The sequence below is a fragment of the Suillus paluster genome (genome assembly GCF_016628075.1).
Source record: "Suillus paluster strain FC165 chromosome Unknown EDB91scaffold_76, whole genome shotgun sequence".
Taxonomy (NCBI): Eukaryota; Fungi; Basidiomycota; class Agaricomycetes; order Boletales; family Suillaceae; genus Suillus; species Suillus paluster.
Window position 1 is genome coordinate 177252 of NW_024537636.1, and position 23681 is coordinate 200932.

A 23681-nucleotide genomic window follows, 5' to 3' on the forward strand; every position below is an offset into this window, starting at 1 on the left:
CTGTAGAGTTTGCTTTGAGATTGTACACCATACTTAACAACCTGAGCGCTCCCCATTTCTCCCACCGCCGGCTGCATCTTCCTTGTATTACATCTCCCGTCATAGACGTCAGACAGAGACACGATAAAGGCCAAGAGACGCGACCTACGTATGAAACCAAAGCAAACGGACTTGGTGACCTGTCGATCACCACGGAAGACAAGCTGATTCCGTTCTCGCCTGCAAGACCGCTGCCCCTTTGGCAGACATTCTTGCTTGTCCACCCGTGGAATCGTTGCCTCCTTGAGCTACCCGACCCTACAGACGATATGCAGAGCAATGGAGATTAGGCCGTTCTTGGGTCTCCGTTACACGATCCGCTAGGCTGATCTCCTGGAGAAAATGAGCCGGATGATACAGGGTCTCACTCGCGAGTATTGTGATTGATTGTTCCCCTCGGACAGCCTTCCAGCGCATTTTTGCTAGCGCGACAGCATAGTAGAGAATACAAGAGAATCACGTCGGATCGTGATATTATTGCACAAGTTAAAACACAGCTTCTGTTCACGACATGAGCGGTTTTTATTTCTATGTTGACAGTACCTTACAACTCACAAGTAATCCAGTTCAGTGTACACAAATACCCCCGCGGTATGTTGGTGCTCGTTATCGTGGTCCATGAATTCTTTTCTATAGAATATGAAATACGTTCTGTACATTTTGAAGGGGATCGATGGAACCGGACTATGCCAGGTTCTAGGGTTTCCAACTCCATCACCGTTCGGGAAAATAGACGGTCCAAATTGACACCAATCCATAATAATTAACAGACATTCCCCGAGAGCTGTAGCTCTTCTTTCTACACATCACGTCCGACTAAATGATCTGTTTCCTCTATGATGGGGACAGTCATGGATTCGCATTCCCCTCGCAAGAAGCTATTGATTTAGTGGGTCGGGGGGTTGCTCCTATGTGCAAGTGTACTTGCAGGATGATGAGACAGAATACGATCCCCTGAAGAAAAGTTCTATGAACAGCTGCGTCTTAGCTAAGTTGAAATTCAATTTACCACAATAGGAGGGGCAATATCCATTGCAGGGTATTGGCCGTTTGATCCCGTCACGAATGCTAGAAGGAGCGCAAGGACACTTGTGGCATATAAAGCGCCACTTTCAACGATGACGATGAAAACGGGTGAAAGAGCAACAAGGCCGTCTGGCGTAGAACGGCGAGCACGATAGATGCGCCAGGCAATCAAAGCTGTTTATATCCTGATCGTCATGAGCCTGTCGATCGGATACAGAATAGACGCACTAGTGCAAACAACACTGATAAGTATGGTCAAAATATAGAATGTTGTAATCAATCCAGGAGCAGTGGTGTAAACAGTCGACCCTACACCAGCTCGAGAAAGGGACCAGACAACATAGTACCCAATCGCTGTGAAATGTCATGGGATAAGATGGTGGTACCTGTCGACGTGATGCTCACCCCCATTGGTTAACAGCACAATACAACCAGGAATGGCAACTAAGAGGCTACTGTTGTTGAGAACGTAACATCGCCAAATCTACTGTCCTATTCAGGAAGAATAACATGGCAAGAGAAAAAGCTCACAAGGACACCATCAGCGACAATGGGCTGCGTGGTGTAAAGTGCAGTTTTTGCGAGTTCCAATGGTGAAGCAAGGTTGGAATAGTAAGCATCCGCACTAATTGCACGCACACTGAATACGAACGCGTCTAGCGCTCGAACTAAATCGATGATTAGATGCTGACAATCATGATTGTGTGACGCTATTTTTCCCAATGAGTGAGATTACACTTACGGCCGTTGCAATACAAAGCAGCAAGGTTGCTACTGGGATGAGGAGGTCTCGTTGGACACCGCTTTTCTTGAGTAGTATGAACAATGTTAACCAGTACATAGTGAGGAACACTCCTGTACGAGAAAATGTGATTGAGTACGATGCCGCCTTCGAATCTAGGGGTCTGTAACACACCGTAAAACAAGGCCTCTAGAAACAATGCCAAGAGCGAAGCTTCGTCCAGAGTTATGCCCATGATCACAGTCGGCAATATCCTTGGACCGATGTGGGTCAACCGCAGGTACTAGTCACTTTGTGACCAAGATGAAGGAGGTTAAACGTTTCCCAATGCAAAGTAGTGTTGACTGATTCCTGGTGTGTGTTGGTGCTGCAATACATCCAAAGAATCCTTATATACCCAGTAACACCAGATGGTGTCATTATTACTGCGGCTGTCCAACCATCAGACGGTTGCAAACGAAGAGTCTTTCCACTAGTACTTGTTCTGCCGGTCACCGAACGTTTGCAAAAGTGAGAAACGTTCACTAGTCAGTGTCATCATCGATGCTAAAGTTTCCACCACTCACGACAAAATGAATCGACTTCCATATAGTCTAGACCATAGGTCCATATGAAGGTAGTACTAGGCGCTGGCAGCAGTAGAGTATCAGAGCCTTATCCGCATCACTGTGCACCGTGACTGGGCGTTTCAATCAAAATTCAATTGGAGAATTGAAAAGTTGATCAACGACCAAGATCATTGCCACAGTGCGGATCAAAGTCGAAGACACTAGTCTGCGTTTATGACTCAAGAGGCACCAAAACCTGTGAGCTTGTTGATAGGAACCTTCAACATTAGGGATCGATGAGATTCTTCGACTGCCAATTGGTGCATCTGTCTCGCAAAATACAGCGTGAGTTCAATCCAAGATTCCAAAGCATACTAGTCTCGTCATCACTGGCAGCGACCTCGGGGACCTGCCAGTTGAAACGTTGACGGTTCGCATGGACGTGAATCCTCCTGAACGCGGTCGAATGCTTTGAGCTGAGATACGCAATGTGGACTTCGTATTGCATAGATAAGTCAAGTCAAGACTTACTATCCCTTACGATCTATTCGTGATGGACCGTCATTTCGTGAGTCACGCTTTTTCGCGGTGAATTTCGTGACATACCGTTACACCATGTGACAAGCCATCACGTTTCCATGCCCAAAAGTGTGACTCACGAAATGGAGGCTCATCACGAATAGACCGTAACCGATAGTACATACAGTCATGATTCAACTACAGTAGAAATGTTCATAATGCATAATGCATAATGATTCATAACAAATTAGAACACAATGACTTTTGGCACAAAAAGCGATCCATGGATAGCGAGGGGCCTGGTCCATTTATTGTTGGTAATGGATAGTTTGGTGGTGCCGAGAATGATTTTCTAGGGATTTGTTTTGATTTTTTTTAAATTATGCATTATGAGCATTTCTACTGTATATAGTTCTCCCCTAGCTAGACCATATAAGAAGGAAGAGTCGTTCCTTCTTGATTATGACTCAATGAACTTCACTTCATCACGCCGCGTTGTATGGTAGTCTGCAGCCACGACCGCGGTCGCTGCTTGTATTCAACTATAAACAAGTACATCGAGTAGATATTCCAAATATTATCGAAGGTAGTCCGTCTATATAATACAACGAGTGTGAGGTAGAGTGTAAAGTGTGATAATGAATGAATTTAAAAGTACTAGTGTAGTGAATGGGAAGGAGAAACGAAGGTCAATATACTTGAAAGAGTGGACATTCTACATAAAAGGACAGATGATACGCTCTCAAGGTAGAAACTGTTCTAAAAGGTCATCTTCGTTACCGGGTACAGACAGCAAGTTCGCTCGGGAGGCTCGACGCGACTGCAGAGGATGGATCAGTATCTCAAAGCGTCAAATGACTGTTGACCTCACTAGGGTAGAACCAGAAGGACACGGCTATGATGACGTACAAGCCTGAAGGAATGTAAGCATGACAACCAACCCGGTGTTACAGAGCCTCCTCACAGATCAGGATTATACCCTCTAGCCAGTTTGATTTCCCGTCCGCAACCACATAACTCATGGTTTGCACTGCATGAGAAAATGATTAGCACGGGTGGCGTATTTCATATAGAAAGGTCAAATACCTGACACGTAGAGAACCTAAAATTCTGCTTAGCTGTAGTTGGACTAATGGATTCAAAAAGCGCTTACCACAGACTCAAACGGGTCAAATAATAAAGCCAGTGGCCTGTCTATGATCCATCCAAGGGTGACCATGAACCTTGTCCCAGCTTCGGTATCAGCAAGATGTTGAATATGACAAGTACTTACGGGATAACCAAGAGAGTGGTTTGCTACCGCTAACATGAGCTTCGTCATGTAAGAAAGAAAGAGTGACAGACTTACTATCGACGACCCGACAGCGATACTCACGCTCAGATTCAGCTGGTCCTTCACAGACGTATTGACGGCAGTTACACATTCTGCAAAGTCGAGGTGTTAAAATACTCCAACACAAACAGGAGTACCGTGTGCGTACCTGCGATAGAACTGACTGCAGGAAGCAGGACAAGACCAACCCATTGCTTGCTAACCGTTGTTGAGATTCCGTCCATGGATTCCACGAGATCTTCAGCAGTGATAGACACTGTCTAGAGGAGGCGTCGGCAGGAGCTCACTCGAGCTGATTCATCACTTACAATAGTGACCACCGTCAATAACAGAAGAGTGACCATCCAGCTAAGCTGCGGCTCTCTGAAACTTTCCGCCGCTGATGGCGACCTACGCAGATTTGCCTGTTCAGAGGTAGTCATAGGCTCTGGCTCTGGTGATGTGCCGCGGAAGGGACTGGTATCGGCGGTGGATGGTATGGGTGATGGGCTCCAAGGCGGATTTAAGGGGCCGATAGTGCTGCCATCTACATGACCATGTTCGGGTTGCGTATCTTGTGGTGACTCTTCCTCGACCAACCGATCGGCAGACTCTTCGGTAGCACCCTGGTTAGTTGTTTCTGGCAGATTTTCCTTGCTTCCTGTCAGCGTGACCTCGGAGGAAGAATTCAATGGTGAATTCCTATAGGGAAATCTGTGCAGCGGAGGGAAAATGGAAGACACCACTGAAATACGTCGAGAGCTCGAACTCGAAATTTGACGATCATGCATACTACCAGTTCTGTCGTTCAGGGACATGGACATAGAGAGCTTCTCGGAAAGATAACGCGGATTGACTGGTATCTTGACCGATAACCTGTCGCTCTTTTTCTTGGTATCTTTGTAGAGATGCTTGTGGGACCAGAACTGGAAGAGAAGATATGCAATATAAACTGTTCGCGTGCATCGTGAGCGGTCCTCGATGGAAATATAAACTCAGGACTTACTAAACATGAGTACGATCGAGACCTACGATGAGTCGATCAGATCGGGTTCTGGCAAAGTCCGAGCAATGCTTACTCCATAGCTCATCTTCAGAATATCATTCTTCTGCTCATGGGAGCCAGAATCCTTGTCGCCGCTGATCGCAAAGTGATATGCAGCAGGAAGAAGCAGAGCCCCAACGCTAATACTTAAAAGTGATGAGTGTATCTGCGTAGCGGCTGAGCCATTTGTTAGCTATCTCGGTACCGATGTAATTCATATGACCTCACTCTGGTCGAATCCTTGCTCAGAGAAGCGGAGTCCGCCTGCAAAGAAACACATTCCGAGGACAAGGACTGAAAAGTATGAATGAGGATGGTCATTAGACAACGCAGTGACATGCACGACGTACGTAGTTTGCTCAAAATTGAACCGATTACTGCGAGTGTCAAATCAAATTCTCAAATAATCTTTGTGGAACTTACGCGAAGACTGTACGATCCTTAATTCGCACTTCCTGAGCGCAGGTGATCTGAAATGGCTCAGCGGATTCTCACACACACAGGCACAGCGCTTACCGCGATAACCATCTCCACGCTTATGAGATACACGTTAACACTGTTGACAACAGCCAAGGAGCCTAAACTCACGTATTACTCTGCACGACTGGATGTTGAGGAGTATCCGATCATTAATGAAATGTGACTTACCATACTTGCATTAAGCAAACCAGCCTTTGTACCTCCAATACGGAGTGCCAGCTCACGACTTGAAAGATCGTGAAGCTAGAAAATGAATCCTCGATTCAGGCGACCGACGGAATAGTGTGTGCCACACCTTTACAAGGGGAATCATGGACAGGATGCTGACTGTTGAGGAGTCTCTCAACGGTTCGAAAAGAATTCAGGCTGATGCTTACAGATAAAGATAACCTTGTGGTGTTTCTCGAGCACAAAGCTCAGCGTCCACTTGGAACAGAGACGCAATAGTTAGTGAATCAAATGGGAGGTATAAAGGGGCTCACGCACAGAGACAGGGATCAACAGCAATAAAAGGTTGAACCCTACGACCGTCAAGCTCGGGGTAGGGGCATGTAGGTCGTGATGCACTCACATGAGCCAAAAAGAACGACTCTCCAGCCACGCCAGACGTTTGTCGTGGAACCGGGTCCCTTTCCCTTTCCGCCATCAGGCGGCGGTCTGCTCTCTTCAGGTTCCACAGGCAAGTCAGATACGGACGGTAAATTCCATCGAAACGGCGATTCCGTTAGTCTCGCTCGACCCTAACAGGCTTTTGTCTGCGGTAAACAGCATCGACGTCGGACTCCATGAAGTACCTGAAAATCTAGAACCTGGTGGCTGGAGAGATGGATTACCATCTGATGGTCTATTGGGATATGTCGTGTCTGGAGATGAAGGCGAGGGAGGATAACTGTAAGCCCGCATGATGTCTGGTGTAGTGGATCCCGGTGAGGGTTCAGAAGACATAGCAGGCGAGGTACAACTCTGACGCGAGGCTCACCCGTGAGCGTCGAGGGAAAGGAAAGGGACACCCAGTTCAACAAGTTTCCGCAGTATATTTTACTTGTGGGTCGGTGAAACGGCATTTCATTGACGTTCTCGGCATAACATGAATTCTAGCGCATCGTCGTTCGTAAACACCTTCCTTTTCCTGGAAAGCAAATTTGATTTACATGAAACTGTTATCAGAGATTTGGCGAGGCTAGCGAGGGGAGGCATAACAATAAAGAAACCATTGTAACATGCTCATTGGACTGGGTAAGTTGGGGTGATGATGATCTGGTGAAGGGCCGCCAGTGGGGGATTGCAGGGGATTGCTATTGTTGTTAACACAATATTGCGGAGCAATAACCGCCACGAGGCCCCGACGTCAAAGTAAACTCCAAGAGATAAAGTCAAGCGTTGCAGATATCTGGATCAGAGTAGGGTATCTGACCACTTTCTGGCTCTGAGTAGCAAAAATCTCAGTATACTGTCAGAGCCCATCTCGGGTAAGTTGAACAACTTGACAGTCGGAGCTAGACGGGCGTATGTCACGTCATCACGTGTGACATAGACACTTTCCAAGTCACGCTTCCAACCCGCACCTCAACCTCATAGCACATCATGCTGAACGCTGCTCTCCGTGCCGTCTGCCCCGTTGCCGTGCGCAGCATGCGCAGGTCGACACCTTCCACCGCTTTCCGCGCGCTTTCCACTACCACTCCTCGTTTTTCGGGTCCCGCACCTCCTTCGATCTTCGGGGAGGGTGCTAAGCCCGGTGAAATTCCTTCCGACGAGCAACAAGCAACTGGTCTGGAGCGCTTCCAGCTTCTCGGGGAGATGCAGGGTATTGAGGCGTTTGACGTGGAGCCTCTTGACTCGAGTCGTGTGGGCACTCTGGCAGACCCGATCAAAGTCTTTTCACTGGTATGCTTTGCACCGCAACTGTGTATCGCATCACCTTACAGAATTCAACCATTTCAGGACACGTCTCGCATTGTGGGATGCACTGGTTCGCCAGCAGAAAGCCATGAGTTGCACTGGTTCACTGTCAATAAAGAGAAAAACCGTCGTTGCCCTGAATGCGGCTCTGGTGAGGGTTCAGCCTCTTACTGTCCAATCCATCCTAAAATTTTGCAGTCTACGCACTCGACTTCCAGGGTGTGGAACACCATGATGCTCACCACCATTAAAATGAGCAATTGCTTAATTTATTGCGGAGAGCAGTATCACATGTTCCTGTTTCCTTAGATCATTAGATCCCTCTCATGAGGTTGAGGTACAATGACTGATTTGCATTGCCATTGCGTGCGTGAGCCGGAGGCCATGTGAAATGCTTGGTTAAATATCAGCATCAAAAATTAAACTCTAGAAGAGAGACGAGAAAAACGTGCATAATGAATAGAACAAAGCAGAGGAACCGTCCAAGGTGTTAATACATGAGAGAACTACACGGCTGATAAAAGACCCAGCAGCTATGAGCTATGTAATGATGCACCGACTTTCATCCAGTGCTGATGGGCTGCGAATTGGGGAACCAAAAGCACTCAGCGTCCACTGCCTCATTCTTGCGCAGCACGGGTCATCTTCGATGTCAAATACCCAACCTACTGCCGCTCGTAATTGAGCACCTTGCATTAGCGCTGTGTAGTAAAGGCTGTTATCTTTCACGACCTGTAGTTGCGTGAACAAATGTCACCAGGGATGAACTTCAGGCAGGACGCACCTCCTGGTATATTCTTCGCAGTCTCGTGCTTTCTTCTGGAGTTTCGAGCCATAATTTCCCCGGTGCAGCAAACCGAGGGTCATTGATTCCGTCGTATCTAAGCCAGGGGGGATAATCCGCGGCGAGTATAGCAGGTAATGTCGAATGCATCCACCAGTCTAAGGTACCAGTGATATTGCCGGTGGAATCAACCATCAAATTCATGTCTCCCAGCCCGTCGTGTGCCAGTACCAGGTGACGGACACATTGTTCATCGACTTGAGGTAGGTGCCTCCGCACGTGCGCAATTAACTGTGATATGGATACTTGCGCTCGGAACCTACTCTCATCCTCTGTGTCTAAAGTGAATGCTCGCCGTTTCTTCAACGTGGAAAGATATTCGAGGTATTTTTGCAAAGTGGGAAAGACCGTAGAGGCACTGGTATGACTGACATTGCCAATCCGCGGTATTACGACGAGCTCATCCGGAGAACTCCTGACAGAGATGGAGCCGATCATTTGTGGGACGTCAAGGTCGAACAACTTCAGTGCGAATTCCGCATATGACCGCACCAGCTCCTCCTTTTAAGCACTGTCAAGCAACCGAATGGAGCGATTAGCCATATGAAGACAAACCTTCGCCAATGAAGACAGCGTCGGGTATAGGTCTTTGATGGGTTCACCAGCCACGCCCTGTGTGACGAAGGTATTCCGAGGGTTTTCGGCGCCACTTGACAGGACATGTAAAAGATGTGGCGCGTGCACCGCGGAATGTGCGGAAAGCCAGCGGAGGAGACCAGTCTCACTCTCAAAGAGTCGTTGACTCCAATCGCAATCAGAAGAAGTGGGCCGTAACCACGCAAAGACAGTTTGACCGTCTGCTAGTGAGATTTCGAAAACCTGCAAAAATGGATCGTCAGTGCTGTCACAACGGTTACAATTTCAACAAAATGCGTACCGGATGGGCACCTAGTCTTCGTCGTCGCAAGGATTTTATTTAAAAGCCTTGCTGCGTTAATTGAGCGAGCAACGTTTGTTCTGTGCTAGATACAGACATATCAAGCGTTGGTGCTTGTCACCAGCGAAGTGTTCAAGAAGAGGATCAGCTTATATGGAGTCTAGTAAGCTCCGCATTCGCCGGAATCCTAGGGAACTTGGACAAAGGGGAGAAATGACGCGACGTTAATGTAGCCTTCTTCTGGGGTAACAGGCTCATCTTGGATTGTGGAGAACACGGTGATCGGGCACGAGGTGTTCACGTAGCCCTCATTCTAGCCATTTCTATTCTGATGCCGCTTGCTTATCAGCGCAGTGCACGATAGCGGGACTACGTAGTGGCACGACAGAAATAAGCCTAGAAGACTAGAAGAGTGGGTAGTAGTCAGGTCAAGTCCACATTTGGCCGTGCATGTCACAATATTGGACTGCTGCTGTAATGGATGTTTGGCTCGGAAGCTGCAGCCAAACAACCGCTATGATATTGTTCAGAATTACATAGCAAGTGCCCAATGTCCATGCATCATCATTGATCATTGATCGACGCATCGATCAGAAATTAGACTGACTGCAAGACGGTAATTGAGGCTCCAACTTCCGATTGGCAATCTTCAGCAAGGGAAGCAAGTCGCCGGCCCACCAACATCGATGCTATTGTTGCATCGAATCTACTGATTCTTGATGAACTTGCGCTATACCTGGAGCTCGCGTGGAGCAGTATCATATGGTCGCGCTGCCAACCAAGGGAGAAGAAATATGCTAAGGTTCTCCGCTTAAAGTCCTATCAGCGACTAATGGTGCAGCGTGCTCAGGGTTTTCCTCTACCCACATTCGACCAAGATACGCCCAAGTACAAATCTACTGTACTCCTTCCAGGAAACTGCCCTGCAGTACTCATGTTTTCGTTTCAACCTGAAGGTGCATTCCCAACATCATAACTTTACCTCATTCGCTTAGATTTATCATTTACCTCCACTGCACCCCGGAGTCTTTTCATGGCTGCCTTCCGCCGTTTCATATCGATTTGACCTTGAAGTTTCAATTCAATCCTCTTCAAGCTTACGACTCCAGCTATGGTGCGGAAGTGCGGTTTGCAGCGAGGGGCCCCATTACGGTTCAGAATATCCACGGAACGATCCTCGACGACGTACCAACCTAATGAAACGAATGTCCTCCTATTTGGTCTGCCTAGGGGAGACTACGTACCACCTAGTGCTCGCACTTTTGAGTCGGTTTTTAGCTCCCTATCTGGAATCGCAGCTGATTATATCGTAGCGCTCGGAACGCTAGTCCCCGACCCCATGTGATGTATTACCTTGCTTTAATAGTCGTGAAAATGTCATCACCGTTAACTGCATCTAATTAATCCGTTCACCATGAGCCAGAATACAATCGACATAGCCAGCTTTATTACGATGCAACTTTGTAGAACGATGTGCAAGTCGGACAGCAACGGGCGCCAACAAACCTGACAATTGTGCGTCAAGACGTAAACAGTCACAGAAGATTTTCGTATTGACGCACAGCTACAAGATCACCAACTGCTCACACGCGTTGCGCAGAAATTGGCACAATATTGATAAATCCCTGCTCGCTGGAAAGACAACAGAACAATGAACTGAAACAGCACCACGAGAGACGATGAACATGCCGTCATAAGCGACAACACCCAGGAACGGCGACGAAGTGCAAGTGCAGGCACAGTAATGGGTGGACAAGGAAACTTTAAGCCATTGACAGAAAATTTCGGGAGACGTGAAAGAAAATGCGGGGTAATAAGAGCGTCGTGGCAATAATAAGGAAATTTGGAAACATCATGACATGAATTAAGCAATGGATATCACGTACGCGAGGTGCCCTATAAGGCTGTTTATAAACACCCTGAGATCCGTCAGCAGAAGTCAAATGACAAATTAAAATACTCACATTGTCACGCAGAGCTGCGTTAAAAAGAAGCACACGCAGCAGGGGCTGGTGAGCGGCGGAGACAACGGGAAAGAAAGTGCAACGACAAGGGGAATTTACAAACTCACCAAGAGCAAGACCACCTATAAAGCAAGAGGCCCGTGAAGGTCAACATAATCACAAGGGAATATTCGTACAAGGCGAATGACAGGGTTATCGACAGCTAAGACTCGAGAGGCAGCTTCTGAATCACTTGGCAAACATCCCGTAGCAAACATGATGATAGAAGCGCTCACACAAGCTTCTGGAGGCATTAATTCTCACAGCGCAACTTCATGGTTTGGTAATAAATAAAAACAGCGGAAGTGTTTAGCAACTCGACGGGCACGGCTGCTGTCAAGAGGGATAATGTTTCGGAATAGGGGAACTTACTAAACGTTATCACCAGGGTCCTCAATTACGTGCCTCCTCCGAGTTCTACGCTCAAAAAATTGAGCGTCGGAAACTTATCGACGTCAGGTGACAACGCTCGAACGGGAGAATGTCCCGTGTCAAAACAGAATGTATCGTGAGTCTTTTCGCGTTTTATTTGACAGGACTGGGACTTGATTTTTAAATTACGGTTGAAGGATGGATGAGAGAAGGGAATTCCAAGATGCGATTGAACGGGCGGTGCACAATCTGAACGCAATGCACGCACCGTCTACTATTCTACACTCTCAAGAACAACCGATCCGCTGCTTCCTGAACGCCAGCCCTAAAACCCCAGTCAGTCAACCCCACGCACGCAAGCCACTACACGCACGATAAGTAACAAAACCATCCAACCATCAAGACACGAAACGCTTCAAAGATCCAAACTCGCAATCCTCTGCCATTGGTTCTCCATCTCCGCATCCTCATGCTCACCGAACCGCCTCCGCGCGCTCTCTTCTTTGATCCCGTTCTTCATAGTCCTGTCTGTTGCTGAGGGGCTTTCAGGGGAGTCTTGTTTGTTGGCGAGGAGGATGGGGATGTGGAGGATTTTTGGGGAGGAGAGGACCGATTTTGTGTTTGTATTCGTCAATGACATTCGTTATTTTGTGTCATTTTGTGGTTGACTGAGGGAGAACGTGCTAAATAATTCTTAGCCCTCACCAAGCCTCTCTCGGTCTTGCACGTCCATAACGTATGCTACGGCGTGACAGTCGCCAATGATTCGCCATAGTATCTATGCTAGATGGACCCGGATACCGCGTTATCCTCCGAGGTCGAAGATGTTTAGGATACTTGACAGGAGTGATATCTTTCCCGCTGCACGTCATATTCAGTGAGGGTAAGCCGGGGTTATATGAGAGTCACGTACTATTCTGCCTCACAGTAGGTCCGATATAAGATGGGTCAAGTCCAGGAGTGGGATCTTTATCTTCTCTAGCAACGTATCTCTTGGCGCCGTAGACTCGCTTGAAGTGCAGGAGAGAGACGTACTGTAACCTGTTGTGCCTGCACCGTCAAGGCCGATAAGTAATTATTACTGAATTATGAATGCACGTCAAGGAACGGCTCAGTTACGGCAGTAATTGCTAAGCCCGGTCGAGCTTTCGCAATTCGACAACAACGATTTTCCAATGGGGTCGTGATAAACGCCAGCAGCTTAGTGCAGACCAAAAATGCATCCATGACAGTAAACAGCGCCTATGACTGGAGGAGTCATGGGCTTCTATGTTCAAGCCTACAAACTGCGTCGTAAGTACTTCAGTCACATCCTGTGTTCGAGATTTCCCCCATTCCAAGATCTCCATTGCTCGACCGGCAGTAAAAGTTGTTCAGAAGCAAACATGTTGATCAAACTAGTATTAACTCACGTGTCATCCCATTAACCATACTGCAACGATATGAAAGCAGAAACACGACTCACTGCCACACTAGTTGTCGCAAAAAAATATAACCTACCACGCCGGTGAGTCATGTGGTTAAATCCAGGACGCCAACTACTCATACTCACACATCCATACACCGGACCGCAGCCTGTGCATTCTCTGGTATGCCTGCAAAATGTAGGACATTCTGCACTGGCAGCGTCACTGGCAGATATTGAACTTGTCAAAGCAGCGACAACGACAAGGACAAAGGAGAAATACATTGTTTGTGAGGATATGATATGTGATGAAATAAATGGGACAGTACGGAGACGGCTTGCTTTTATGTATTGAGTATTGTTCTGGCAGAACTTCACGGTGATATAGGAAGAACCCATTTACCTGAAATCCCAGATGATATTTAGAATGCCAGCAGATTGTCACCTAAGATCTTGAGAACTTACATACTTCATACAGACGGACGGCCGTAAAACGCCCTATATTGGCGACAGTGAGAGGTCATGGAGCCCATACTTAGTTTCACATGAGTAGTAGAGTTGCTATTGTTGATTGTATCAATTTCGAGCTGGCATCACGGCAAAATGTAGCCACATACCGACCTCATTGACGTGAAGGTGGAAGGCCTGGAGTCTTCGACACAGCACTTGAACGATTCTCCGAGGCCAAAGATGAGTCGATTACACGGAATTCCTCAAAGATTTGTTGCTAGCCGCGTGGCGCCCCTTCGGAGAAGCACCAAGCGTTCATAGTGTTCTATCTGCCATTCCAGAGTCTGACTGCGCATTTATCGATCATTTTGCGGTTGTATGCCAACTTGTAGCATATAGGTCATAGAACAATGCAAGACCGGCCAACGACATGGAAACAGTCACAAATCTATGAAAAAGGAAATAAAAACCCACGAACTTCTCTGCACCAACCACTACTTGCGTGGGGTCGGGGACAGACATGTACTGCGTGCCTTGTACCTCGATGAACGCTGTGTTCCTGTAGACACGTCGCGCCTCGGCACCTACAGTCAGGGACACAATCTATTACAACTCACCAAGGACACCTTCTGGTCGAAGGAGCGCCAGTGTACGGCATTAACTGCCATACTACGTTCCGCGTCATTGCAACGGCTCGGGTCCGCTTTCGTAGATAGGGCCAATTACTCTGGAAGTTGACTCATTGGCCGCTAAAAGCCTTCTTTTGTAAAGAGGTGGCTGGTGCTGATGACTCGTGAGGGTTCCGATGTCTTTGTTGACAAGTATAAAGCTGCCCAGAGTATGGGTCCTTGCCCTCCATCATGCGATAGATCATCCTGTCACTAATGTCCTCGGCACCCTCCTCTACTACAGGTCATAACGTCAAAACGGATCAGGTTCTGCGTTCGCTCGGATCGATAGCAGTTCGGGTGATAGACCAGCTCACCAACGCGTTGCTTTTCTTTGCACAGGGTTGTAATCGGTCTCATCTTGTGCGCTGGATTCGGTGCTGTTGGGACATTCTGTTGCATGATCGTTGGACATGGTATTCTTCAGACCCACATGAGTGGGTTCTTTGTCTCGATACACTCCACCGCAAAAGTCGGTGCAGTGGGAGGGGCCATCGTCAATGTATTGCTGCTCCCTATCATGATATCATTTGTTGTATCCCAGCCAGCGGTGACATCCCCACTATGCCTAGCCCTCCTTACAGCTGGTTACCCCACAACGATAGCTTCCAGCTGTGTAGGCGTGGTCATTCTCCGTCACATTCCAGGAGGAACACTAGATATTCCTCGCGCAACATGCGCAGCTGCTGTGGGATACTCTGTTCTTACCTCTCCATTCACGCTAGTCACTATTTATTCCGTAATACAGAGATGCAAATGATGTTGCACTTTCGTGAGTTTACTGTCATCTTCATTATTTTTGTGGCTAATCTTTGTACTAGCCCTTCCGTCCCATAGCCTTGCTGGGCAAGATAGCGTACGATTTTCCAAACCATTTCTACTTCATAGGTTGTTCTGTTTCGACCCCGACGAAGCCTCATCGCTTTTGTCGGAAATATGGACGTCATTATCCTCGGGATGAGTGTGGTCAATGAAGATGATATTGTTCTGGATACCGCGAATGTCGGCACAGCCCTAGGTCTTGGTAGCATCCATGAGGTCAGGGTACGTGAGCTTCCCGATGAACGCTGAGATCTCTGGACGCATACAATGTTGGGCTGTCAAAGTTTCGTGAGGGAAGCCCCGGAGAACAGGAGCTCGAAGAGTGATCTGTTGAGTTCAAAGCCATTGCCCTTTTCAACAGCCAGCTTGTAGTTGTTGACTTTGGGACGCAGTTGCCTGTGGAGAGTCAGCGAGATGTCCTGAAAATCGCTATGGACTCGCGTACTTGGGGTGGTGAACGGACGAGGGCAGTTGGTTTGCATTCTATTAGAAGATGCCACAGAAAAAAAGATGAAACGATGCTTACAGTGTGCACACCGATATTCAAAATGCTCAAGAATGCATATGGCCGCTATAGCTATCCTCTCCATCAGTTTCGATCGTAGTCCTCGTGTCAGGCTGTGAAAGCACCAAGTCCGCAAGGGCGTGTGTGCTGAGACCCTCAGCATCTACACCAAAGAGTTAATCGAGAAGACACTTGATGGCACGGTAGTCGAACATTGGGTTGAGATTGAAAAAGTCGAAATCTACATCGACGAACGTCAGAGTCAGCTAGTCATTATAGATTATTATGGTAAACCTCATATGGAATCATACGTCTTCCGAGACAGCTGTCGGAATCTTCATAGTCGGCTTGATTTTTGCATTTTGACATGAGTATGGAGTGGATCAATGGATCAATACTGTTAGGGTTAGTTAGTGGGGCACACCACGCACCTCTCAATAGGAGTTTGGATGCAGCCTTGACAGGCTATAGTGTCATATTTATGCATAAAGAGGGCTATTAAGGGACGTTATGGTTATGTATGGTTGACGCTTACCCTCGACCACTACTGCCTTTATGCATGACAGGTCCCGTTATGCATAATGGTGTCGAGATGCTTCGGTAGCTCGTTTTGGTTGTTCTGATCAGGTCCCGTTATGCATAACGGTGTCAAGATGCTTCGGTAGCTTGTTTTGGGTCGTTTCTGATCGTTGATCTTGCTTCTCGATCAACAAATCTGGCCTCATTTGGATGAAATATCTAGGCCTGTTCCTTCCCTCTGGACTTCCGCTCCTTCTGGCTCTTCTGCTGGCCAAATTTGTCCCTTGGCTGGTTCCTAGTGGTTCAAACCATCACAGTGCCTTCTACTTGCCCAGATTTTCCTAAGTCCAGTCGTGTGATTTTCCTAAGTCCGTCGTGTGATTGTCCTAAGTCCATCGTGTTTACAACATCGAGTCTATGATTTCAGAGTATGATCAAGATTGTGATTCATCATGCGGAGTGTCTCAATATATACATGATTTTGTACTAAGTGAATGCTACTACAAGTACGAGTAATGTATGGACTAGTCAATAAATCAATTTACTTCAACCTCCTGCTCAAAAGACATGAGACGAGCAAAGAGTGGAAAAGAAACACATACTTCTTTGGTGGTCCCCTTGCAATGGAATGTCCGGCAGCAAGCCTCGCTTGCTTCATATTTTGGCCAATGTTGTTGGCCTGTACAAGTTGTGTTGTCTCCATGTGGATGCGCCCAGTCTTCCTGACTGCTGGAGGAACCAGCCACGTCAGTGACAATCGTTGGAGCGAGTAGTTTGAGGAGCTGCCATTGGAGCGAGCAGTTTGGGGAGCTGCCACATCAGCAACAATTGTTGCACTGACCGTCGGAGGAGCATCAGCGACAATTGCATCCACAGATTCCGAGTCCGTGCCTAACGGAGGCTGAGGGTCATTGGAGGCTTCAGTGATTGCGTCTTCACTGGCTGAAGACGCAAGGGCAAGGTCTGCAGTAGCTGCAGCTGCATTGCCCCCAGATTCCGTGGCCCAATGGTTGCAGGACATCCAAAAAGGTGCCAGCTGGAGCGGAAATTGGAGGGAAGTTGAATTTGGGAGCCTCAGAGGTGATGAAAGGCGGCAGAGAAGGCTGACTTACGTCAGATGGAGCTGTCTGGTCAAGAAAGCTGTCGAGTATATCATGAGATTGAATGTGAGGAGAAGTGTAGTTTTGTGAATCATGTGCACTGCGGTTCCATGAGGAGATTGGTGAAGAGGATGGTGAGTTGAGGTATGGCATGAGAGAGGTCGAAGATGAGGGTGGAACATTCAAGTTATCGTCGTACATATCGAAGGTCAGTAACTCCATGTAACCGCTGCTTCCACTGGCACACAAACTAGTGAAGTTGGGAGTATCAAAAGAGAGTAGCGAAGACGCAATCGGGGCAGATGCAGGGGGTAACGGCGCATGACTGAATACCTGCATCCCGGGCTCAGGGACTCCTTGCTCAGCTCCAAGCACTGATGTATCTTGTTGAGAGGGTGTTGGGGGGACATAGCTGAGTGCCCGTGTCTTCCTCATATGTTCCACTTATTTATTAATCAGTATGCAGTATGAATGGCCAAGGGAAGCGAAGCTTACAGAAAAGACGCGAGACAAACGCAGTGAACGGCTTAAGGTGTCTTTCATTGAACTCAGGAGTCGCTTGCATCCAGTTTTGACCCTGCTCATTCACTCCAGTATGGTAACTTAAAAAAAAAGAAATTTATTAGCAGACATTTGACACAGCGGTGTGATTCAAACTCACCTGATGACATTGATGTCACCATTGTAGCGAGGGTCAGGTCCTGCACCCATAATTGACCAGTGGAACCCGTGTCATCTCGTGAATTGCTTGCAGGAAATGCAGCGATAGGACCTGGGCACTCCTCAAGTGCCCTGCAAAATCAACAATCAGTAAGTCAAATTTGCGATCACTATCAAATAACAGCTACTTACTTTGCTGAGCTCTGTGTTTGTCCTTTCTTCTGGGGCACGCTTCTGCTTAAGCACCTTCGCTTGCTTTCGCATCACGTTCTGCTTGCACTGTGGCGATGCAAGACGCCTGAACATCGGGACTGGCAGCTGTGTAAGCTTCTTGAGCTAATTTCCTCATGGCATGTCAAGCTTTTCTCCTTTAGTGACGATACTACTGGAATCAATAGCATTTCGCAGCTTGATGTGAACATCAGCACCAGTGGCTTGATTTGGCAAATATCTCTGCCTGCTGTGTGAACTCGAGTTCCCTTCACCCTGTTTCCGGGCATCTTATGGATTGATTTCGTCATCGCGTTGACTGATGCACTGACCACCCCTTTGTGATCGGTAGTTAAACCATGTCCTAAGTTGCTGTGTGGTGGGTGATCATTTGTGAATTTTAGTCCAAGACTCTGAATTATGCCTACCTGATGCCTTTTTTTGACCGCGATCCCTAACAATTCATTCTGCTCTTCTGTTAAGGATTCATGGTCTGGAACACCAGGGTACATGATGCTGATTTCGGGCCATTTTTCAAACCAGGTGCGATAAACCTCAGTCCAGAAGGCTGCCAAGGTTGCTTCGAGCTGCACCTTAAGGAAATCATTGTACAATCCCTGCAGAAATTCCTTTTGTTCGGCTGTCACCCATTCTGTCCCTGCCATCTAGCCACATTGTCTCATAAGTAACATTAATAGAACAAAATGACACACAGCTTACTGGGTTGATTTTTTGAAAATGTTGGTGTACGTGAGATTTCAACCAGTTCTAAGCTTAAGGTTCGCCGCGCTAACCACACGAATAACTTCTTGACGTTTATAGACCAATCATCTCCCAGTACTTGGGTTCGGCGCGTGAACAAACAGCAAACTGTATTCTGCATTACAAGTATGAACCGATTGAATGAAATACATAAATTTAGATATGGATGCCCTTCTGGTACATCAACTCTCCCATTGAGTGGGCAATTGTCAACTCGGAAACCCCTTCAATGTTCAAAAAATACTGAATGTCCTCCAGATAACCAAGCACAGTGTTTAAGTAACGTGAGACTGATTCAGTGGCGCGAGACTGAGCTGACACTCCATAGAAATTCATGATCTGGTCCTGTGCAGGAATTGCATGGCGGAGTAAGACTTCAACCTTAAGTTTTGGACTGTCGACGATCGAGGTGTCACCCTTGCCATTCCCATCATCTGGAAGGCTTTTGACATATTGAAGGACAACACCCTCCATAAATGCGCAGGGTTCTGGGACTAATGCCAGCATCTCGTCCTTGATGTTTTTGATAGCAATGAGGGACGCTTGGAGATCAAATCTGTGGGTCATTAATTATGTTTCATTTCGTCTATTTATAAAATATGATGTCGACACATACAGTTGGTCATTCTCGTTCTCGTCATCGTCTGCCTCCGTCTCGGATGTAGTAGCATCATCTTCATAATCCAAGGCCTCAGCAAGAGCTTTTTGAAGTTCCAATATCTCCTGTGATGGCTTGCTTATGCGAAGCTCTTGCCGCCTTTGCAGTATACTGTCCCTGTTTCTTTAATTTACTTGGTCAGGAACTAGCGAGGCCGTAAAATGTATAATAACTTACTTTGCATAGTGACGCCGGCGTCTTTCACGAGATGCCTCTAGTTTGGCCTGATCTGTCTTGTAAATGGGAGGACATGCCATGATGGTGTTGGTTGGGAGGTTGGGGATGTTTTGGTTGAAAAGAAGTACAGATTGCTTTTGGAGTGTGGTCGGACGATAACTCGTGCATTCATAGCTACTACAAGAATGTTAAGTCCCTTCATGCAAGGGTCTTAGTTGGTATTTATATAGAATGTATCTACTTCGCAAACATGGTCTCATTGTATTACCGCTGGATGATTCAATGTACTAGTAGCTTGAATTCTCTTTCAATGAAATTGATCTTGATCAGACGAAAACCCACTTCGGTTGGATGAAAACCCACTTCTGTGGTCAGACAAAAATGAGCGTACAAAGTAGACTAGATATGATGGCATCCTGCAAATTTAAAACTAAATAGATACAGTCTCACTCTCTGAGAATATTTAATAATCAGGACTCGCCTTCATGCACATGAACCACAATGAAATAAGTTGACATGGGGCAGGCGTACTAGTGCAGTACAGATTAGTGCACGTGACCTCATGTGCTTGATCAGTACACTTCAACCAACCAACAACTAACCATGGGCAAAAGCCAGCGGCAAAAGGAGCTGGCAAAGCTGCAAAAAAATGGTATAATTATACTCAGGAGTATCACACTAGGCAGCAGGCCGGACATCAACATGCTGCAGATGCACGATTGGCCGAGGAAACAGGCGACAACCAAATTCTTCGCCATAAACATCAATCATATACCATCAGAGGACCTAGTCGTCTGTCTACCTCAACAGCATATATCAGCAGTGCACCCATACCCTCTCAAGTGACTTCAAATATAACGGACTCCAGGTCAAGTGATTTCTTTTTTGATTTCAATGACAACGAGGACATCGCATACGTGATCTACAACAAACATGTGGCCGAAATGACGACAGAGCCCAAAAAGCGCGGGCACACTGCTGCAGTATGTATTTACATTGATTATATTTGCTGACTTACCGACACGGCTTATTCAGGATAATCCTATTGGGCTCTGGCTCAAGGAACGCGAAGCTTACCTCCTAGAACTTCTCCGGTTGGAAGGCCGTGGCGACTACATGTTCACTGAAGTCTGTCTGGGCAGCAGTGAATGCAATGGTTGCCCTGAGTATCGGTGTCGGGATTGTTTTGGCACAGCTCTCTATTGCAAGGACTGCACAGTTTCAAGGCACCGAGAAAGTCCGCTACACAGAATCCAGGTTAGTCATTTATGTGATTGATTGTGTATTATATACTGATGACCAGGTAATTATGAAGCACTGGGATGACGGGCATTTTAAATGCACTAGCCTGAAAGACCTCGGTCTCTGGATACAACTCGGCCATCCAGTTTGGGGGAGATGTTGCAACCCATCGCCAGTGTTTCACGACGATTTTGTCGTTCTGGATGTGAACGGTGTTCACCCGGTCGCTATTGACTTCTGTGCCTGCGAAACTGCTCAGTCTTCTACCACCCAGCTTCTCTGTGCCCGTTGGTTCCCAGCGACAACTATAGACCCCAGAACTTCCGCCACTTTCCGCCTACTTCACCATTTTCACATTCTCACTTTCAAATCGAAGGCATCTGCCTTTGAAGTCTGGCAGACGCTCTCCAGGCATACGGATAATACGGGTCTCAGTGCTCCGAAGGTAAGCAAACAATTCCCTCAAGTATAGATTGCCTTGCTCATGATCGATGGACAGGATTGCTATGAAGCGTTATTGAGAATGGTTAGAGAGTGGCAAATTTGACGCTTCTCAAGCAGTTTGGGCGAGGACATGACCCTGCAGGTGTTGGTGCCACCCTGGAAGGATCTTGCGCAGTCATTTGTCCAGCATGTCCTCAAGCCGGTAAAAACTTACCGCAGGGTTGGGAAGACGCCCCTCCAGAAGTTTGGTGAGTGAATTACCTTGTGATGTGTCTTACTTACCAACATTTGTACAGATGGCGCTATGGACTTTTCCTCGCAATCGATGCGAACTTCCATTTAGCACAGAAGAACGTGTCCTCGGACAGCGTTGACCCCAGTCTTAGCAAGGGGTGGGCATATTTTGTCGAGGAAGATGGATACAAAGCATTCCTTCAGGATGTTAGCAAGGAGCCGCAAGAGGTACATGCTCCACGCTCTCAATTTTCAGACTTAATCACTAACCTCTTTAATTAGAAAAGCACTTGTGTAAGCCACAGCGCTGTCAATCTAGCAGAAACCAAGAATTCCCATGGCCTCGCAGCAACAGGAGCCGGGACCGTTGACTGCGCACGTCACAACTTCAAATGGCCATGCACTGTTGGCGATCTTCAGAAAGGAGAGAAGTACGTATTTATTTTTGTAATTGCTTCTCGTCTCTCATAAGACCATCAGATATATTAACATGGATTTCTTATTCTTCTCGACGATGCAGCATGCCAAGGACCTTGTTACCTTGAATGTCTCATACGACATAGCCTGTCAATGGAGCAAACATCTGTGGGAATGCATGGCTCGGTACCCCAATTGGATGCATGTCGAACATGGCAGCAAAATCACGACATTTCTGGTTCCGAAGTTTCACTTGCCCGCTCATATTTTTTCATGTCAAATCACCTACTCACACAATCTGGTTAAAGGCATGGGCCGTACTGACGGTGAAGCTCCGGAGCACGGGTGGGCAAACATTAACCCTGTTGCTACCTCCACACGCAAAATGGGCCCAGGTTCTCGACGCAACACACTCAACAATCATTTTGGCAACTTCAACTGGAAGAAGGTGACCAATCTTGGTAAGTTCGCATTTGTATTACTTCAGACACTGGCTAATCAACTACTAGGTACCAGTCTATTACAAAAACTAAAGGCCGCTATACCAGAACATTACCAACATCAGCGGGACTTCAACGAATTCAACGAGACACTCATTACTGAACGTCCAGAAGAGGTAGGAAGATGGAAACAGGGAGTCGAGGAATGGGAAGCAGACATGTCAGCAACAAACCCTTTCAGCCCAACGACAGCAAGTAAGTTGTCCATAGTATCTACATGTAAACCTCTACTGATTCTTTAGACATGACACAGGCATCAGTCAGGTTGACCCTCTCTCAGGAAGAGAGTGAGGAGCTCGAGTGCGGCATCAACAATTCCCTCCACAATGAAATATCGCCAGCCGTCCTTATCTCATCCGGCATTGGCATTGAAGACGAACAGTAAGATTTTTAAATTCACCCACCTTGGTCAATCATTAACAAACCACTCCCCAGACGTTGACTTCTACGAGACCTTCTAGCACTTCGTGACCATGCGACTGATCTTCAGTGTTCGAAGCTGCAAGATCGCATGAATGTACTGCAGTGCAAGGTCGATCAGTGGTGTCAAGTTCAGGTTCTGTACATGCCCTCTGTGGCCCCCATCAGAGCTGCCCAAAGTACCAACACATCAATCAAGGAGAAGGCACATCAAATCAGGTTATTCCTCCCTTCTCAGCTCAAGGAGCACGCACCAGATGCTATCTGTGACAAACGACTTTGCCGGTTCGAATGGGAACTGCACTGTGCGCAAGCTTCGATGCGTTGAACGATCTCTGCTGGCATCTTCCTTCTTCGTACCCACCTGTATAAATTCAAGAATTCAATATCCGGGGTCAGTGAGCCAACACATGCGCCGCTACCATGTCAGGAAAGTCGAGCGAGCAATGTCACAGAGGCTGGTGAAAGGTACCGTCGTGCGCGAACCGCATTAAACTACCTATGTGGAACACTTGCAGAGGATGGCTGGCAGACCATCTTCCAATACTGGAGCCAGCTCACGTGCGCGGAATTGTCAGAAGGCGAGGCAGGTCAATCCGAAGGCAACCAGACTCTTTTCTGGATTGGAAGATGCAGGGCGTCTCAGCAACTGGGGAGGTTCTTGCGGATGTGAGTGTTCCCTCGTTTCTTTCTGAGTTTTTTAATCCTGTCGTCAGCGCTATGCATCGAGTGGTGTAAAGCCAGAGCACGTGCGCCACTGCTGGACAGAAGAAGTGCAG

General features: G+C 47.2%; 7 protein-coding genes across 7 annotated transcripts; 3 read left to right on the forward strand and 4 right to left on the reverse strand.

Annotated features, from left to right (window-relative positions):
• Nucleotides 1-888: 888 nt before the first annotated feature.
• EDB91DRAFT_1059859 (uncharacterized protein) lies at nucleotides 889-2042 on the reverse strand (the record flags this gene model as incomplete). Its single annotated transcript, XM_041314288.1, has 7 exons — nucleotides 889-993; nucleotides 1049-1239; nucleotides 1294-1419; nucleotides 1471-1549; nucleotides 1597-1752; nucleotides 1808-1920; nucleotides 1982-2042. 7 exons carry the CDS (start codon nucleotides 2040-2042, stop codon nucleotides 889-891), a joined length of 831 nt encoding a protein of 276 aa, XP_041172744.1.
• A 1674-nt stretch (nucleotides 2043-3716) lies between these two features.
• EDB91DRAFT_1252985 (Sodium/calcium exchanger protein-domain-containing protein) lies at nucleotides 3717-6656 on the reverse strand (the record flags this gene model as incomplete). Its single annotated transcript, XM_041323587.1, has 20 exons — nucleotides 3717-3787; nucleotides 3839-3904; nucleotides 3961-3976; nucleotides 4028-4097; nucleotides 4148-4170; nucleotides 4223-4299; nucleotides 4356-4467; nucleotides 4516-5138; nucleotides 5193-5214; nucleotides 5266-5408; nucleotides 5460-5608; nucleotides 5655-5701; nucleotides 5748-5766; nucleotides 5820-5827; nucleotides 5880-5954; nucleotides 6007-6038; nucleotides 6089-6137; nucleotides 6198-6232; nucleotides 6283-6346; nucleotides 6408-6656. The coding sequence occupies 20 exons, from the start codon at nucleotides 6654-6656 to the stop codon at nucleotides 3717-3719; spliced, it is 1950 nt and encodes a 649-aa protein (XP_041172745.1).
• A 554-nt stretch (nucleotides 6657-7210) lies between these two features.
• On the forward strand, nucleotides 7211-7864 carry EDB91DRAFT_1227929 (cytochrome c oxidase polypeptide IV; the record flags this gene model as incomplete). Its single annotated transcript, XM_041321010.1, has 3 exons — nucleotides 7211-7598; nucleotides 7656-7764; nucleotides 7812-7864. Exons 1-3 carry the CDS (start codon nucleotides 7296-7298, stop codon nucleotides 7862-7864), a joined length of 465 nt encoding a protein of 154 aa, XP_041172746.1. The 5' UTR covers nucleotides 7211-7295.
• Nucleotides 7865-8153: 289 nt separating this feature from the next.
• On the reverse strand, nucleotides 8154-11555 carry EDB91DRAFT_1252987 (uncharacterized protein; the record flags this gene model as incomplete). The annotated part of the gene is made up of 7 exons (XM_041323588.1): nucleotides 8154-8345; nucleotides 8398-8958; nucleotides 9013-9276; nucleotides 11221-11253; nucleotides 11299-11343; nucleotides 11406-11420; nucleotides 11475-11555. 7 exons carry the CDS (start codon nucleotides 11553-11555, stop codon nucleotides 8154-8156), a joined length of 1191 nt encoding a protein of 396 aa, XP_041172747.1.
• A 2438-nt stretch (nucleotides 11556-13993) lies between these two features.
• Nucleotides 13994-15262, forward strand: EDB91DRAFT_1159301 (uncharacterized protein). The gene is made up of 3 exons (XM_041319736.1): nucleotides 13994-14402; nucleotides 14477-15004; nucleotides 15054-15262. Exons 1-3 carry the CDS (start codon nucleotides 14351-14353, stop codon nucleotides 15191-15193), a joined length of 720 nt encoding a protein of 239 aa, XP_041172748.1. The 5' UTR covers nucleotides 13994-14350; the 3' UTR covers nucleotides 15194-15262.
• Nucleotides 15263-16297: 1035 nt separating this feature from the next.
• Nucleotides 16298-19725, reverse strand: EDB91DRAFT_1085701 (uncharacterized protein; the record flags this gene model as incomplete). Its single annotated transcript, XM_041315926.1, has 12 exons — nucleotides 16298-16373; nucleotides 16681-17114; nucleotides 17191-17621; nucleotides 17674-17780; nucleotides 17840-17879; nucleotides 18085-18174; nucleotides 18381-18420; nucleotides 18477-18706; nucleotides 18769-18918; nucleotides 19095-19366; nucleotides 19427-19591; nucleotides 19646-19725. The coding sequence occupies 12 exons, from the start codon at nucleotides 19723-19725 to the stop codon at nucleotides 16298-16300; spliced, it is 2115 nt and encodes a 704-aa protein (XP_041172749.1).
• A 523-nt stretch (nucleotides 19726-20248) lies between these two features.
• On the forward strand, nucleotides 20249-23230 carry EDB91DRAFT_1085702 (uncharacterized protein; the record flags this gene model as incomplete). Its single annotated transcript, XM_041315927.1, has 11 exons — nucleotides 20249-20487; nucleotides 20514-20628; nucleotides 20681-20902; nucleotides 20949-21332; nucleotides 21474-21579; nucleotides 21675-21793; nucleotides 21848-21996; nucleotides 22046-22443; nucleotides 22492-22677; nucleotides 22725-22863; nucleotides 23071-23230. The coding sequence occupies 11 exons, from the start codon at nucleotides 20249-20251 to the stop codon at nucleotides 23228-23230; spliced, it is 2217 nt and encodes a 738-aa protein (XP_041172750.1).
• Between the last annotated feature and the right edge of the window lie 451 nt (nucleotides 23231-23681).